The sequence below is a fragment of the Leuciscus leuciscus genome, assembly GCF_965113295.1.
Source record: "Leuciscus leuciscus genome assembly, chromosome: 7".
In the NCBI taxonomy this organism is placed as follows: Eukaryota; Metazoa; Chordata; class Actinopteri; order Cypriniformes; family Leuciscidae; genus Leuciscus; species Leuciscus leuciscus.
The window spans coordinates 18,572,251-18,590,335 of NC_138731.1; the positions used below are offsets into that span (position 1 = coordinate 18,572,251).

Consider the following 18,085-nt stretch of genomic DNA (forward strand, 5'->3'; position numbering starts at 1 on the left):
CTAATGGGAGTTAGTAGACATGTAGGTTCAACGTTACTTAGTCAACAGAATGTGTTAAAGGGACCATCAAAATAAAGTGAAACTCTATTGTCATTTATAATCGAGTACTAGTGGCCATCCCTGGTATATATCCGTTTACATCATTTACACACTGGCCTGTTCCCGCTGGCCGTATGTGTGGCACATGTGAGCATTAGTTTGAGGTTGAAACATAAGAGTCATTGATTCAGTGCAGAGACGTGGCTCTGCTCCACACTCCCTATAAGGCATGATTCAGCAGGCAACAATGAGCATCTCAGCATGAGGACAAACTTCATAAAGAGCCTCTGTTTCAGAGGAAAATCAATAAGAAAAACTTAGGAAGAAAGAGAACGCAAAAAAAGGGACTGGATTGAATGAGGGATCAAGGAAAGAGCAGGGTCGCCATGTATGCAGCAACGAAAGAAGAACCAGCGGTGAGGAATGGAGAAATTTCAACAAAAACTGCAGCTCATTTTCACATTTCATTACAGAAAGAAAGCTATACAGCTTAAGTAGATGACTAAATGATGAGTCATTTTTTATTTAATTATTTGTTTAATATTGATTACCGTACCGGCATCATTACAAATTATGTCCCTATTGCATTGCAAGAGCGGATCCTAGATGTTGCAGAGCTGCAGTTTCCTTCAATAGCATGGGAAGCAAAAAGTGAAACGTAAAAGACGGGAATTGGAAGGTACAGGGCAGCCAGTCAGGTACTGTGCTATAGACCAGACTCACCCCATCCCTATACAGGCCTGAGGGCTCATTCAGCCCCCCTGCCTACAGCGCCGCCCCCGCACCGAAAGGCGAGAAGTTGAGGTGACTCCTCTGGAAGAGAGGAAAGAAAGAGAGAGAGAGAGTGTTCAAAACACATTTACAGCATTTCTTACATTCTTTTCACAACATGAAATCATGTGCTCAATACACGTGATTACCTGTAACAGATGTGCAGACATGATTGAATGCCAAAGAAACTAACTAAACAAACTGGATTGTATGATTTTACGTACAAGGTTGCTTAAAAAAAAAAAAAAAAAAAAACATGTACGCAATGACTGATAATATTTATTTTTATTTATTTATAGTAGCCCCAAAATGTATTTAGACACTTAAGTCACATTAGATTCCTTATATTCAAAATATTAAATCAATCACATGAGTGCATGCAAAATTACTTTCGATAAAACGATGAATATCAGCAACATGGTATGATGCCACGCTCTAGAGCTTTTAATTCATTATTAATTACAATTTACAAATAATGCTAAATTCAGAATATAAAAATGTACTCCTTTTCCTCAATACTCTAAAATATGCATTTTTAAAACAGAGCATCCACATATTTTGAATTTGAACAGTAAATATACTATTTTATGATTTATATACAGACAGACAGACATGATAGACAGATGGATGGATGTGTGTGTGTGCCATCTTTCTTTCAAACAGATGCTACTTGGTATGCTATTGAATTATTACCAATGACATTCATACATTTGAAAGTCTTGGTTAAGTGTCTAAATACCTCATGGGGCCACACTGTATCTACAGTCGGTCAACATCTACAGGCCTGCGTGATACACAGCAGATCTGTCAGAATGAAACGCCTCTTCCGACCTTATCGCATACAGACACGGAGCAAGAGTACTCCATTACCAGAGCGCCTGTCCGGGAACACTTCATTCCTCCTGCTGTCATTTTCCAAGCAATCTTCTGCACCCTGCGGATCTGACTGCTGATAAGGCCGGATTGTGCTCGCCTCATTCTCGCTCTCAATCGCAATCTCCGGCGAAACCAAGCTGATCAATAATTAAACATCATGATCTTCCGCGTGTTATGGGACGTTCTAATGTGGATCAATAAAGAGCGGCTGGACCAGACGAGAGGAGGAGTGAGAGACGGGGAAATATGAAGCAGGCGTGTGCTAATACATCATACAGCATTAAAAGGCTGTTTCCTGCTTCCGAGTGCCATAAGGACATTAAGAGGTAGAGCGTCCCTTTGAGGATGACCCCTAGTGGGGTTACATTTGAGTGATGAGAGCAAATCGTCTCTCTGCCATCTGTTTTACCTAAAGTCAGGCCTTCGATAAAAGGACGGGTTTTACTGGTAAAGATCGAGTCTTGTGTTGTTTGATGCCACATCGCTAAACACATCAAGACCGAGATGGTGGACATATTTTAGCATCGGTTTGTTCGATGTTTTGAGAGAGCGTATCTGGCACAGCGTGGCGAATCTGAAACTTCAGTGTAAAGTTACCAGAGGACTGAGTATTGGTAGTGAGTGAGCATATACTCTAGTTGATGTGGTTTGAAAGGTTAGTGTCCAGTTTCAGAGAGTACTAGCATGTAGCTCACTTCCCTCTGTAGGGGGCGATTCTGTCACTGAATATTTCATTATTCATGTGAATAATTTAAGTTTCATTAAAGGTGAGCTCAGCATCTGTACAACAACATGTTTAAAGATATTAAGTAGATATGTATCAGTCTTTTTAAAACATGTTTTACATTCACTTCCTGGTTTCAATGCAGTCCTGTGACCTTGACCCCCTATCATGTGACACAGGCAGGAAACCGAGGACAGAATGGGATCCGGTAACCAGAGAGCCTGTGGCATTCAGTGCTTCTTGAGGTACAAAGCGTCTCGGGTGTCATTAGTGAAATGCAAAATGCAAAGTGCTTCTACCCTGTTACCTTTCTAAAATACAACCCAACATTTCGATACATGCTCAAGACTCCAGGATGGAAAAATGTGCGAGGTTGGTCTGGTTAGACGGATGTGAAACCAAACTAGATTGCGCCATTAAAATCAATACAGATGTCTGCATGTGAATTTAAATGCATGATGTGGTGTGTGTTTAACCGACGGACATCCTGTTCCTATGTACAGTACGTTGTAATATCATATACACACTACCGTTCAAAAGTTTGTGGTGAGTACAATACTTTTTTTTGGCAATGACACACTCAATTAATCAAAAGTGACACATCTATCATGTTACAAAATATTCCCATTTTAAACAAATTATGTTATTTTACTAAATAATCCTGAAAAAGGGATCATGGTTTCTGCAAAAATATTAAGCAGCACAACGCTATTCAAGAAATGTTTCTTAAGCACCAAATCATGGCTGATGAAAATTCAGCTGTGTCATCACAATAATAAAATGTATAATATATTCAAATAGAAAACATTTAAAATTGTAATGTTTAACAATATTACTCTTTTTACTGTATTTTTTATCAGATAAATGCAGCCGTGGTGAGCATAAGAGATCTTACCGACCCCAGACTTTTGAACGGTGTACATAATTTAAATTTACGCAGCTTGTGATTGCATAAATCAGAATTAAACAAAGCGGCTTTTATAGAATGTGTTCATTCATACGGCTTGTAAACAAAAACCATAATTATTTGTAGGCAAGTTAACCATTGGACCAGCACACTTTAACGGGATAGTTCACCCAAAAATGAAAATTCTGTCATCGTTTACTCACCCTCATGTTGTTCCAAACCAGTATAAATTTCTTTCTTCTGCTGAACACAAAAGATATTTTGAAGAATATGGTTAACCAAACAGTTGATGGACTCCATTGACTTCCATAGTATGGGAAATAAATATATATTATGGAAGTCAATGGGGTCCATCAACTGTTTGGTTAACCATATTCTTCAAAATATCGATTTTTGGGTGAACTATCCCTTTAAGCGGGACAGTTCTCTTTTTTTATTATAGATATATACAATGCATTATGTGTGGCAAGGTCTAAAAAAGCACTAATAATTAGGTCTTAAATGCAGATTAATTGTTTTTGTCAGAAAATAAATCAAATTAACTGTTATAGCAAATATAATTGAGTGGTTTCTCAAGTGACTCTCACAGGTAAACCCAAAATGTATTTTTGTGGGAAGGACTGGTTACACTGTTCATTAGGATAATGACAGACTTCTGTCATTCTTTCCCTGTGCCAGAACAAACTGGATTGGAAATGCAGGATGCCGATGCCATTAGAGAAACTAGGACGCTTCATTTTTAATGGACAAACAATCCACAGCTCTCAGCGCTGGGAAATATGACAACACAGCTGAGTGAGAGTGAGAGCGAGAGAGGACCCCAGCTCTCCTCTCAGGAACCTTACACTGCTCCGCTTAGCTCGAATGACACTGCTTATTTGTTTTGCATTTAAAAACTACTGGCCCACACGCGTTTACGACAAGTGTGTGTTCCACTTTATGGACGAGTATCTCAGGGCCACAGCATTATACATATTCATAAATCATTACAGGCCAGCATACGTTCCATAATGTGGGGCCTTCGGCAGGGGGCCACAAATTACATGTAGAGAGTGACAGGTGCACTGTGGTGGTCTCTCGCTTTCAATTATTATGAAAGCATATTTCCATTACTGGAACTCCATATGACTTGGCGAGTAAAGCAGGGAGATTATGCAGACATGGAACAATTATGAGACAGAAGAAATACCTGAAATATTCTATATTTGGTCCAAAATCTAGTGTGCTGCCTCTCTCTACATTCTGAAACTACATTCACACTTTAAGTCAAAATCCGACTGGAATTTGATCTAAATGATTGACTGTCCAACTGTTCAAGATCCGGTTTTTGTGTCCCATGGCGCTCGTTAGTTTTCAGAATGTAGGCGTTGATTTCTATGCCAATAGCGTTGCATTGGTAGGCATACGCCAGAAACAACATGGAGGGATTGTCTTACAATATGACACAATATCTAATTAAGCAGTGGCAGAAATGAAAGTGAAAGTGAAGACACCCCATTACTGGACAACTAAGATTATAGTATTTTTTTTTCACCATTATATTATATATTTTCTCCATTATATTATAATTTTCACATCGACAACAACACAACACAACCTTGTTTCCGCAACGCCGTCTGACGTGTTTATATTTAGGCTACATGGCGTGAGAAAATGACACAAGGAAAAACGCTACGTTAAATCCGATCAGAGTAGTCAGACTGAAACGGATTTCCAGAAATGAAATTGTAATAAGATTTCAAACCACAAATGAATGTGGCTTTGATGTGATTTTGTTTTTATGTTCACACTTGCTAAATATGATCAGATTCCATTTGGACTGACATGGAACTTTAAAAGTGTCTGAGACTTGATTTGACATTAGTATGTTGCTATGTAAAAAAACACACACAAAAAAAACCACAATAAGCATAAAACAGCACATATAGATAAAATAGAGGATAAAACTGTAAAATGTTTTTATCTGTATTAGCGTTTACCACAATATTGTTTTATTTAATGATCATTTTCATTAATGAATGGTATTATGTTTACGACTCAGTCCGCCTTCTTGGATTTCTTTTGCCCTACAAGCTTGTTGCAATGCATTTTGTTACTGCCTTCTCTGCAAAGGATGCGGTCACCTCTGTTTTAGCCAACATGAGGTCAAAAATCTTTTTTTTTTTTTCATTGTGCAATGTTAATGACATCTTTTAGAACAGGCTCTTTGTCGGGACTCCCGTCTATGGCATCTACATGGCATCTCACTAGATTTTGGAACACAGCCATTCAGATGATGATACACTTATCCGAGACAGTGCAGTCTGTTGTGGATCTCTCTACAAAGCACATAAGCTTATACAATGAGCATTTGACTGCCATAAATCAAATAATTCTCTTTGGTGTCAGCAGGTGACAGTGCCATATATCTGTCCTCAATCCCATCATCCTAACAGATGGTGTTTTCTCTAGCTACTGTATGGCACTCTCTCTCTGTGTGTGTATCTACGCTTGTATGCATACATATTGTTTTTTTTTTCTTCAATATAACTACCAACTTCACGTCCTCTACGTATACATTGTATACTGCTCATGCCTTGAATGTCACGGTTAAAGCTATCTATAAGCTAGACATTTTGGAAGATTCAGCCTTGATTCATTGGAGCTTTTTACCTGGCAGCCGGTGGCACTCATCCATGTATTATTTATGGTCAAGGTCATATATATTTATCATTTAATCCAAGATTATGTAAAGACAGGATTTAACCCATTGATGTGCCTTTCTTTAACAGCCTTTAAACAAGTCTCTTTTATGATTTGATTAAAAAAAATAAAAAAATCTAAGAGTCAAACTTGGATAGATAGACAACACAAGAAAGTGAAAAATAAACAATATGAAAAAATTATGATAAATTATGAAGGGCCAAATAACTACATGAAATAATAATTACAGGGTATACTTGTATATAAATATGTATGAATATATAGATGCAAATATGAATTTATACAGTTATAGGTCTGAAAATATAACTGAATATATAAATGTGAATTGTGAATATATAGATGTACATTTATATATTAAGATGTGTATCTATATTTAGATGTATGTATCCAGACTTATTACATATTCACATTTATAAATAAATCTTAGATTTATGTATATCTTTACATTTAAATACTTAAAATTATATTCAGGTGTTATACCTTTAGATTTCATTTAATTATGTCCCGTTTACCTTTCATAGTAAATAATTAAATACATTCCATTATTATATGTTATGCACCACTTTATAATATTAAAGTTTACATTGTCTAAATTTAATTATAATAATACAATGTTCCATGGTTCCAAAAATAAAAAAAATAAAAAAAAGTTATTATCATGGTGAATTTCAAAACGTCACAATACTAAAAAAAACCACACCATAATATTAGAGGGAGGTAAATGAAAATGACTTGGCTCCAGTATTATAGAATAATGGGTTGCACTTTATTTTACAGTCCAGTTCGCCATGTACATACTATGTACTTATTATAGTAATTACAATAACTGGGTAATAACCCCCTTAAACCTAACCTTAACCCATGTAGTTATCTTATATTACCCAGTACTTTCTTAGGTAAGTGCAACCGAATAATGACTTAGTAGAATAAGAAATTCCCAAACCGTACCATTAAGATAGAGATACTGTACAGAGAACGAGAGACTAACAGAGAGGCAGAAAGCTCTCAGAGAACCCTCATTAAGTTTTAATGTTTGGTGAGGGTAACCCTGCTTTCAGGACACACAGAGAGATGCTGAGAAGCACGCAGTGATGGTTTCGGCATGTTCCTGCGGAGGAGAGCCTGTTTGAAGCACCACCCCTCTTGCTCTAATGCATCTCTGAATACGATCTCCAGATAAGCCTTCACTCATTTCATTTGGCAGAGTGCTGAGTCTGGGATGACATAGGGCCCGCTCTCACTTTCATTACCCATGATTACATCTGCCATTTGGGGTCACTGGAGACCTTCTCCCCACGGAAGAGTAGATGACAGATGCCACAAGAGAGTGTGTGTTTGTGTATATGCTTCACCTGAGTGTGGTGGCTGTCCATGTGCCTGTGTAACGCCGAGGTGCTGGATGCATTTGACTTCGGATGTCCATCGTCTTCCAGCGTTCCTATTGAGGGAGAAATACGCGGATGTTAAATGTAACATTCTTCGTGCATGTCTTGGACTATGCTGCATCAATGTGCATTGTAATCCTCCATTCAGTCTACACTTTATTTAATTTTTTGTCTCTACTATTTAAAATTAGCGGAGTTACAACATATCGTGTCACAATATATCGCAATACAAAAATGCAACAATATGCATCATGGGTAGTGGCAATCTGTATTGTGTATAGTTCACCCAAAATTTAAATTACTGTGTGAGAAAAAAGTTGACAGTTTTAAAGTCAGTCCTATATTAAACTACGATAATGTTGAATATAATGTATAATAATGCAATGTGGGAATATTTGTGGGTCCTGATAATGCCAAATGCCAAAACTGGCCTACAATATTTTAAATATATCTAGTCAGTGTTAGAGTGCAAGCATATTCATCTTAAATAATTCTGTATTTTCAGCTTCAGAATCATATTTTTATGCTGGTGTCACCATTGTCCTGTGCATTGGGTTATCAGCACCAAGTTCAAGCATATTCATTTACACCCACAATGTAATACCAAATTTAGCATTTTAATCAACAGTAAAAAATTTTTTTTTTAACATTTTACCATGTCTTAAAGTATTGCAATAATATCGTATCGTGAGTTCAGTATCGTGATATGTATCGAATCGTGACATGAGGGTATTGTTACAACCTCTACTAAACATATATTCAAACTTTGTTTTGTATTTATCAGTTTTTATATTTTATGAATGCCTGTGCACAACATATGCCTGAGCTGAGCTACATAAAACTTTAACGCTATTTTTTTTGCTGCCTTCCAAGTACTGGTGTTTCTTTCTGGAAATGTACATTAGTTCATATACCATTATCTTCAAGATGCAGGCATATAATGACTAAGTGTATGGGTGTTTAAAACTTCCACCCACTCTCTGCTACATCCCCTCATGTGGAATATGAAAGTTTCAACCCCTCCCACCCCCCACCCGCAGATATTAGCCTCACTGAGACGACAAAAGGCCAAGAGAGTGAGTGTATGTGTTTGTGTAAGGGAGGCGGAGAGACCCTGAGCCATCTGATGGCTCTTTAGGAGAGCACTTTATCAAGTCCAGGGTCTTTCACCTTAATCATGGACCGCCTCAGTGATAGCTTCTGGGTCAACTCACTTCATCTTACCACATCTGTTTCTCCAATCCCATTCTCTCCACTAACCACCCTCAATCTGCCATTTTTTCCTTTTCCTTTATTCTCTCACTTTATCTCTAATATATTCACATGCATGTAAACCGCTGGTCTTTCTGTCTGTGGTGTGTCACGCAAACGTTACGCAGTCATTGGTACTGTCTGTGGTAAACAAACCTTGGAGCAAGGCTGGGGCGGCCAATGATATATGATTAAGCTTTAAATAATTGGAGTTTGAATGGGGAAATTGAGTTTTGAATGGGGAAATCTCAAAACCCAGCATGTGAAAGTGTGATTTGAGTGGTTTCACATTTTAATCTAAACATGTATTTGCTGAATCATTTGTGGTTAATAAATAAGACCCCAAACCTCTTGTGCCATTACCGTTGGAGATCTGGTTGCCGTTCTCAACGGGGGTCGGGTTTGAAGAGTTGGGAGAGGTGTGGTTGTTGGCGTTTTTGTCCTGTAACTGTGACGACGGAGAGATTGGGCCTTGATCCTCTCGACCTGGCAGGTTAATGTTGGAATTTGAGAGTACTATGGAATAGAAATGAATAAAAACATTCGATAAATACATTGTTTCACATCAAGATGATGTGTAACGTTTGCTACAGCACCATGTAAGGCCCCACAGACCATCTCGCTGTGACCGTCGACCTACACCTGTCACCTTGAGTCACTAACATTTCTGCGGGGGCATCTGCAGCTGCTCCGGCCATGAATTGTGGGAATGATGGAGTCTTGCGATGACGTTGACGGCAGAGAGAGCGGAAGCACAGGGGGATGTTTAAGCCTCGCGGTATGCAGGTCTGCTTAGATCTGACCGTCACAGGGATGGATATAGCACAGGGGTCAGCTGCCCTTTTAAACTCCTGTTAGCAGCCTTGTTTTCATTACAGCATTCTCTCTCTCTCTCTCTCTCTCATGTCACGAGCATCTGACTTCACAGCCAAGGTTATCAGATATTCATTTACTGCAGCTTTGTGTCTGGGACCTCTACTGACTCTATGTATTCAACATGATCACATTACTTCACACTGACTCTTATGATTATGTGTATCTGAGCAGTGATGTAGAATTAATTGGGTTTCTTAAAAATATTTCATTTCATTCTGATGACGTTCTCTCAGTCTTTAAAGGGATAGTTCACTTTGAAATAAAATGTTGGTATGTTTTAGCTTACCTCAAGGGCATCCAAGATGTAGGTGTCTTTGTTTCCGCAGTAGTTTCAATTTTGATATTTTTAGGTCAAACCGTTCTTGTCTGTCAGTCATATAATGCAGGTCTATGGTCACCACCTCAAAGAGCATGCACAGAGAAGTCCAAATTAAACAATTCCCCATCGTAAGTACACATTGATGGCCTAAGACACGAAACGAGCGGTTTGTGTGAGAAAGCGAACAGTATTTATATAGTTTTTACCTCTTGCACACTTTCCGCCGCTTGCGCAGACTAAGCCAGAACGCGCGCACACGTCACACACCAGGAAGCGCGCGCGCCCTCAGATCACTTGGACGTGGTTGTGTACAAGAGGTAAAAACGATATATAAATACTCTTCCGTTTTCTCCCACAAACCGCTCGTTTCGTGTCTTAGGCCATCAATGTGTACTTACGATGGGGAATTGTTTTATTTGGACTTCTCTGTGCATGCTCTTTGAGGTGGTCACCATAGACCTGCATTATATGACTGACAGACAAGAACGGTTTGACCTAAAAATATCAAAATTGAAACTACTGCGTAAACAGACACCTACATCTTGGATGCCCTTGAGGTAAGCTAAAACATACCAACATTTTATTTCAAAGTGAACTATCCCTTTAAGGATCAGATTTATACAGTGGGGTTCAAAATCCTAAGCCCACAAATAAAAATGCTACTGTTTTGCATTTTTATAATTAACTTTTTTTGGGGTCAAATTATCAACATAACAGTACAAACTGGAATTTAAAATAAGTATGTATTGTGCCACATGATTTGATTACAACTGAAACCGTAAAATATGGCAGAATTATTATTATTTTTTCTTCATCTTACATCGCTTTACATACTAATAATTATAATAACTTTTATATGTGTAAACACATTTCTTTTTGAATATTTTTCATTGTATTTATACCTGTGATGTCAAAGTTGAATTTTTTATCAATTTTATGCATTGTTGCTAAATATAAATATTATTGTCTTTAAAAAAAAATCGTACTGACCCCAAGCATTTGAACGTTAGTTTAATGTAAATTTACATTTATATTTATTCATTGCACATAAATGCACAGGATACATCTGCCATTCAAGATTACTGCCAGATATGCAGAGCATATCATCAATGCAGTAAGGGTTGGCTCTGTCTTGTTCGGCACTGCACCTCCCTTTCAAATGACTGACGGATGATCAGTACAGGTTTTCAGAATTTTCTTTTTTTTTTGCAGAAATGCAGCTAGAGGAGATATGCTGTCAACAATATGAAGAATAGTTAACTAGATTAAGCTAATTAAACGTGAAATCAATGTGAGAGGGCTTAAACAATCTTAAAAAGTACAATAAAGTGTGAGAAAAAAAACTGTTTAGACATGCATGGCACTAAAACAAATATTATTACAGATTAATGTTTGTTCATTTCACAGACACACATGTTGACATATACAGTTATGCAATAAGTAATGTCCCCTGCTCTGAGTGACACTGTGTGTGTTCTAAGACACACACATACACACACAGACACACACACGACTCTGGGGATTCGCACACACACTGCAGCGATTCACATCCATCAGCAGACCTGCAGACTTTGATATTTAATATTTAATAGCTCCATCATCTCTTGTCCATGTATTATTTATGTGCCTGGAGCTAATACCCCCTGTGCCCTTTACAATAAACTGAATAAAAAATTATGAAAAAAATAAAATAAAAAACAACAATAATTTTTCAACCCCCATTGCAAATCAGGTTTATGGCAAAATTTACAGAATTTCAGATTCTACAGTGGCCACCACAGTCACCGGACTTGAATCCCATAGAAAATCTCTGGTGGGCTTTGAAGAAGGCAGTTGCAGCACACACACCCAATAATATTACTGAACTGGAGGCCATTTCTCATGAGGAATGTGATAAGATTCCTCAGAAATGCTGCCAGAAGCTGGTGTCTGGTTATACATCTCGTTTGCAGCAGGTTATAACAGCAAAACGGTGTTCTATTAAGTACTAAAGATGCTTGCCATGAAAGGGTTCAATAATTTTAAGACTGCAGACGTCATTAAAAGTCAAATTTTCAGTTGAATTTGGGGAATCCACTTGAAACATTTGTTGTGTTGAGCCACTTCAATTGCTTTTGTTTGAATTGCTCATTGCAAACAGCTGAAAGTCTGTACATTTTACAATGGGGGTAGAATCATTTCGATTACAACCGAATTTTGCACACAAGCACATATGGGTCGGGGTCATATGGGATCCACGCTCATAAATCTATGATGGGAGTAGATGTACGCTAAAGCATCTTTAATTGAATACAAAAGGTTTAGAGGAGGCGGCAAATGAAACTGTGTTAGACACAGCATGTGAACTAAATCGCCACACACACCCAACATCCTCCCTTAAAACGTTGCCTCATCAAATTATCTTATTTTAATGTGACCTTTAACACTTGCTCTTTTCCTTAAATGGATAATGTACTTAATGTGCCTTATATATTAGTTTTCTCCACAGGTGAACGCATTTCTTCTTCTTCAAAAAAGGGTAATGTTTTAAATTTTAAAGGTGACAGAACACCATTACAGATCATTCTGGCTCAGTTTAAACCTTAGGTGCATGGTGTAGCTGCATTTAAGGGCAGCTGTTGGATAAGGCTGCTGTGGTGTCATAACAAAAGTGATTCAGAGCAGATGCAAAATACAGCCTAAACCTCGATCTTACATAAACACTCTGCCTTCATTTGAATAGGTTTCTGAGAGAGAGTGCTGTGACTTTTATGGTAAATGTCTGTTTTATCAGCACTGACCTCATTGTTTTTGACAAACACAAAGCCTGGCACTGGATGAGTCAATAAAACCATACTAAACAGGATGTTGATTTTCAATAACCACATGAAATTACATTGGTGCTGGGAAAGTTAGACAGTTAACCAGACTATTATAATCCTCCGGAAGCAAATTTAGCATGGCCATGTGTGCTGGTGAGTGCAAACTCCTTTTATGAACTATAAAAATATGTGATTAAATACAAAGATCTGTGATTCATGTGTCTGAAGCACATAATACAACAGTTAAAAAGAATAGGTCATACAGAAATGAAAATTCTGTCATCATTTATGATTGGTTGGACAGGTTGTTCCAAACTTGTATGACATACTTTCTATTGTGAAACACAAAATAATATATCTTGAAGAATGTTTTTTTTTTGTCCATACAATGAAAGTCAGTGGGTTTTAATATTCAGTATTTGCTTTGGACCTCGTTGTCTTTAATTGTATGGACAATAGGAAATATTCTTCAAAATGTCTTCATGTTCCACAGAAGAAAGTAATTCATACATGTTAGGAATGACATAAGGGTGGGTAAGTGATGACCGAAAGCATTTTTGGATGAACTTTATAAAGGTGCTGTGCATAATTATTTGATGTTAAAACACTCTATTGTGTGCCACCTTGACATGGCAACTATAGACAAGTAAGCAATTCATAGGTTAATTTTAGCTAAAAGTTTAAGTACTCCCTGTGGCACTTTCAAAACTGCTTTGTTTGTCTGAGCGGACTGAATTGGACAACACCGGCTCAACTATAGGGGGATGTGCCTGAGAGAACTCTTTGGTCCGTTTGGTGCCACAAATGGCATCAGAATTACATAGACCACCTTTGGAATACATGCACCCAAACACATACACACTTTCACTCACCGCTGTCTCTGATCTTTCTTCCTGTGGTGGACTTGCGGAGTAGGCTGCGCCCTGAACTGAAAAGGGTGTTAAGCTCATCTAGGGGACTAGTGAGGGGTCTCCCATTAGCAGGGTTGAAGAGCAGAGGCGAGGAGGAGCAGGAGTGAGCTCTGCGGGGCTCTGGCCGTGAGGTCTTCACTGGGGAGAAGGGAGGCTTGGAACTGCTTGGGGGCGTCTCTGCCAGACTGTGCACCATTTTATGGGAAACTTTGGGGGAATCTGTGCTAGCCAGAGAAGCTGCACGGGTCAGGGACAAGAAGTTTGCCTCAGGGGGGAAGGGGAAGTGAGAAGGAGGACGGTAGGGAGGTGGAAGTACTGCCGGAGGAGGAGGGGGAGGAGGAGTCAAGGGTGGCGTGGACTTGTCTGGCATTAAGACAGAAAGACTTGGTGAAGAATCAGCCCTTTGCCGGATGTACTGGGGTGAGAGTGGGCTGCCCCCATCCTGGCTGGTGTAGTTAAGGTTGGTCTCGAACACCGGCAGCTTCTTCACCTCGAGAGGGGTAAGGGGGGACTCATCCGAGGCGGGTGAGCAAGTGACAGGGGACGGAGGGAAGACAAGAAGTGGGGGACGGTGTGGAAGGAGGTTGGGGAATGGAGCTGGAATGTCACATGCTGTCCCGTCCTTGCCCAGCTGCTTTCCCCCGAGTGTGCCAGAGAGCTCCATCAGGGTCACAGGCCTCTTGACTTCCAGCACTGGGGCAGGTAGGGTAGTGGTGGTGGGATTGACAGGTTCAGGCTTGACCACCGGAGTTGACCCCACCTCATCAGGTGGGAAATATTTCATCTCCTCGTATACTGCCTCGCTCAGCTCTGGACTGTGGGAGTCAGCCAGGCTGAGGGCTCGTGAGGCCCCTACCATCTCGATGTACACATCCTCCTCATCCTGGCAGGGGTAGAGGCTTAGTACAGAAGAATGGGCACCATCCGCAGATGCTGCTCGCTGGATGAGGCCCAAGCAGTGGCCTCCTCGTACCAGGCTGAAAAGTTTCATGTCTGTGGGGCGCACAGGGGAGGGTACAGAGATCTCCTCGTAGGAGCCCGTAAGTTTGGTATTAGGGCTGCGTTTGGGCTTAGGGGGCGGGATCTTCTTCATGGTGCTGTAGTCATCACTGTGAGGCCGTGGTTTAGAGAGAGCTAGAGGTATAGTCAGATGATGGATGAATTAGGAAGGAAAGGAAAAAGCCATTTACTAAAATGCCAATTCTCAATATTGAGGTAGATGAAGACATTTGTGCTGTGTTGTTCAAAACATGTACAGTACATGGCCAGAAGTATGTGGACATCGGAACACCACACGTACATTGTGCTTTAGCAAGTTTGTATTCTCTAACAGCTTCCAATTCCGCAAAAGTTTTCCGCTAGATGTTGGAACGTGGATGCAGGGATTGTTCCCATTCTGGAACAAGAACATACCCTGATGTCGGGTGACGAGTCCGATTCATCGCCAAGTTGTTCAGCTGAATTCAGTTTTGGGCTTTGTGCAGGCCAGTACATCATTTATACTAGAAGTTGTCCACATACTTTTGCAAACCATGTAGTGCATTTTTGAGCTGATATTTATACGTACGATCAGAAGGAGACAGCTGGGTTTTTGGTGGGCTTCCAGACGGAGAAGCTTGACCCTCAGCAGGACTGTCTTTGGGTGCAATACTCAGCCCTGCACTCACTGCTTCATACGATGCACTCAAACGTGTATTTGGGTCTCGTTTGGGTTTGGGAGGAGGTTGTTTTCGTGGGGAGGAGAGGTTCCCTACATTCCCCTCTTCAGTGGAGTGTGGCGCAGGCTGAAGGGCTGCTTTGATTGATGTCCCAATGCTGGAGTGTACCAAGCTGTCCATTACCAGAGGGAGAGGCACAGAGCTTGAGCGGAAATGCCGGAGTGGTCGGTTTCCCCCACGGCCTGCCACATCATTGACCCTCCCAATTTTTTCAACAGCCCTAAACAAAAGGATGAACGGATGAATAATTCAACAAATTTAAATGGTAAACTGCTTGTGGGAATATGATTTCTAGTGTCATTCATCATGACTGGTATTACTCTGGTATCTAGAAAATCCTTATTCATTCATATTTTGATGCTTTCAATCATTCACTCACTATCATGCTAGAAGCATATGCCCTGTCTCAATGTATGATGGGTAGAAGGTGCTAAGCAGCTGCCAAGTGTGAGAGGATCAGTTTCAACCTTCATAAAATCAATACACCAATGTCAAGCTGCCCATTCATATCTGGGATAAGATTTCAGTACACTACACAAACTGCAATGAGTGTTTCCTTAACCATAAAGATAAAACAAATGTACCAGGGTTATCAATCAAATAAAAAATTGTAACCTTAATAATTACACAATATGCAGATTAATTAACCAAATTCACAAAAAAACTTCAGGATGGTACCTCAAATCTGAATTGCTCTGAATTAAGCCACATTATTTATTATACATGATTAATTGTATAATTTCACAGATAATTAATTGATTTGCTTTTCAGCATGCCTTAGAATGAAAGTCTTAGAGACGTCTCAATTTCAGTGCACTGTTTTTCCCCCCCCTCATGATACCAGAAAACGATAACACCAAATTAGCATGATATACAGAACTGAAGCCTGAAAAGATTATTTACATTGTTGATTATTTAAGTCTAAGCAGCTTCCTGTAATACTCTAATGTGACATGCACACTCTTGTTTGATATTTCCCCTTTAATCTGAGCTCCCATCTGTTGTTCTTGCAGGAAAGGCGATGGAGTGTTGGGGTGGATGCTGTTCGGGGAACAGGGGGTGGGTGGTGCGGGGTTACAGTTACTAAAAACCCTAAGGAGATTTCAGCAACCCAGAGTGGGGGTGGGTCTTATCTCTCTCTCTCTGATTAGCAGCATGGAACTCCTCTTGACTCACGGATTGGGTTTGCCATATCTAGATTAGCTATGAAACCCCCATCACTCAATCACTAGCACCTTTCTAATTTGTGATGCTTAAAATGAATGTATGTGATGAATGTGTGTACATGTTTGGAAGAACAAGATGCCCACCCCCATCATAAGAGCAGATGGTCATATGCAGAAGATGCTACTGATGTCAATAGCGACCCAAATACACCTGTGTTTCTGTTTATGCTTGTGTGAATATATTTACATTTAAGTCACAAGTAAAAAAAACTAAGATTTCTTGCTAAGCTTGCCTTACCAATGATACTGATTACCTGATATTAGCATTACCTTGGCAACCATTGCTGGCCATCAGTGACAGACAATTGTCCATGCCTAAATTCCATGTAAGTTCTGCGTGTTTGAATAGTTTTAATAAAGCAACAAGCTACCAAATGTTCTGTGTTACTGTGATTTTATTATGGGTAAGGGATGGTCTTGAAGTGGAGTGCTTGAAAGCCCTAATTCATTCATTAATTTAGCTATTTTGCACCTTTTGACACTATTAATTGTAAAAGAGGTATATCTTTTTTTGCAGATCTGACCTTGATGTGGACAGTTTGCAGAGTTTTGCCTTTCTTCACAATGCAGATGGTAGTACTTACTGTATGTGCCACATTTATAGCATCTATGACTGAACCGAGATCCGTCTTCCTTTTTGCTGAATTCCCACAACCCTAACGCTGTCTTAAAAAGTGCAAGCAGTGGCATCAGTGGCAAACTCATTTTGTTTGCAAATGGATAACAAGGAGAACCAATAAAATCTCTGATTATATTAGACACTCCAAAATATGCCTTTTCCAATTGGGTTTGAGGGACCTATAAAAATTGATGGGAGGTTTTATTGGTTCTCCTCGTTCTCCCTTTCCAAACAAAATGGCAATATAATTTAGACCAGGGTGTTCAAACTCCATCCTGGAGGGTCACTGTCCTGCAGAGTTTAGCTCCAACTTGCCCCAACACACCTGCCTTAAAGAGGAAGTAACGCTGTAGCGCAGACATATCTGATCTGCCACATCGAATTTCAGCATACAAAACAAGATCTTTGTTAGAGATCCTCTAAAGAAGACCAATATGAATATGATTATTAGAACTAACTGAACAATAGGGACAGAAGTATGCAAAACTTCTGATCGGCAGACAACCTTATTACCCCACATATAGCTACCTAAATTAGTACCTTTAATAATTGCATTAAATTGAATGCGCATATTTTAAATTATGGTTAGTTATTTAAAAAGATCATTAACAGTTTATGGTTAGTAAAAAAAAAGTCTGCCATGAGTTTCACCTCTTCGGCGAGTCTTCTTCTTTGCCCACAGGTTCTGGACGCTCACCCAGCGGTGGAGCGCTGATGTGACCCCGGAGGCGGTCGTTTTCTCGTGCGATATCTGCAGCGTTTTGGATGACCAGGCTGTCATAAGCGCGCATACCCAAGTCCTCTGCTCCCTGCAGGAACCGATGGACGTTGCTCTGCTCCTGCTGCCGAGAAGTGAGCTTGCGACACACATGCTGTCTGGCCAACCAGCCACGCACCACTGAATCACAAACACATGATTAAGTGAAGTAAAAATATCAAGTCGAGTGACAGATCATACA

General features: G+C 39.6%; 1 protein-coding gene and 1 long non-coding RNA gene across 7 annotated transcripts in view; one reads left to right on the forward strand and one right to left on the reverse strand.

Annotated features, from left to right (window-relative positions):
- Positions 1–3,023, forward strand: part of LOC309503200 — a 37,250-nt gene extending 34,227 nt beyond the window's left edge. Inside the window, exon 3 of the long non-coding RNA XR_014207562.1 lies at positions 2,590–3,023. This is a non-coding gene — a long non-coding RNA (uncharacterized lncRNA). The remainder of the gene's footprint in view (positions 1–2,589) is intronic.
- Positions 1–18,085, reverse strand: part of myo16 (myosin XVI) — a 236,169-nt gene that overhangs the window by 12,472 nt on the left and 205,612 nt on the right. For 3 of the 6 annotated variants that reach the window (XM_082175792.1, XM_082175791.1, XM_082175789.1), the window contains exons 30-34: positions 17,778–18,024; positions 15,131–15,501; positions 13,525–14,697; positions 9,005–9,172; positions 7,373–7,458 (exon numbers count right to left, since the gene is read on the reverse strand). In XM_082175792.1, coding sequence (XP_082031918.1) covers positions 7,373–7,458; positions 9,005–9,172; positions 13,525–14,697; positions 15,131–15,501; positions 17,778–18,024 — 2,045 coding nt within the window. Of the gene's footprint in view, positions 1–762; positions 853–7,372; positions 7,459–9,004; positions 9,173–13,524; positions 14,698–15,130; positions 15,502–17,777; positions 18,025–18,085 lie in introns of all 6 variants that reach the window. The other 3 variants (XM_082175793.1, XM_082175794.1, XM_082175790.1) reach the window with 3 other exon arrangements.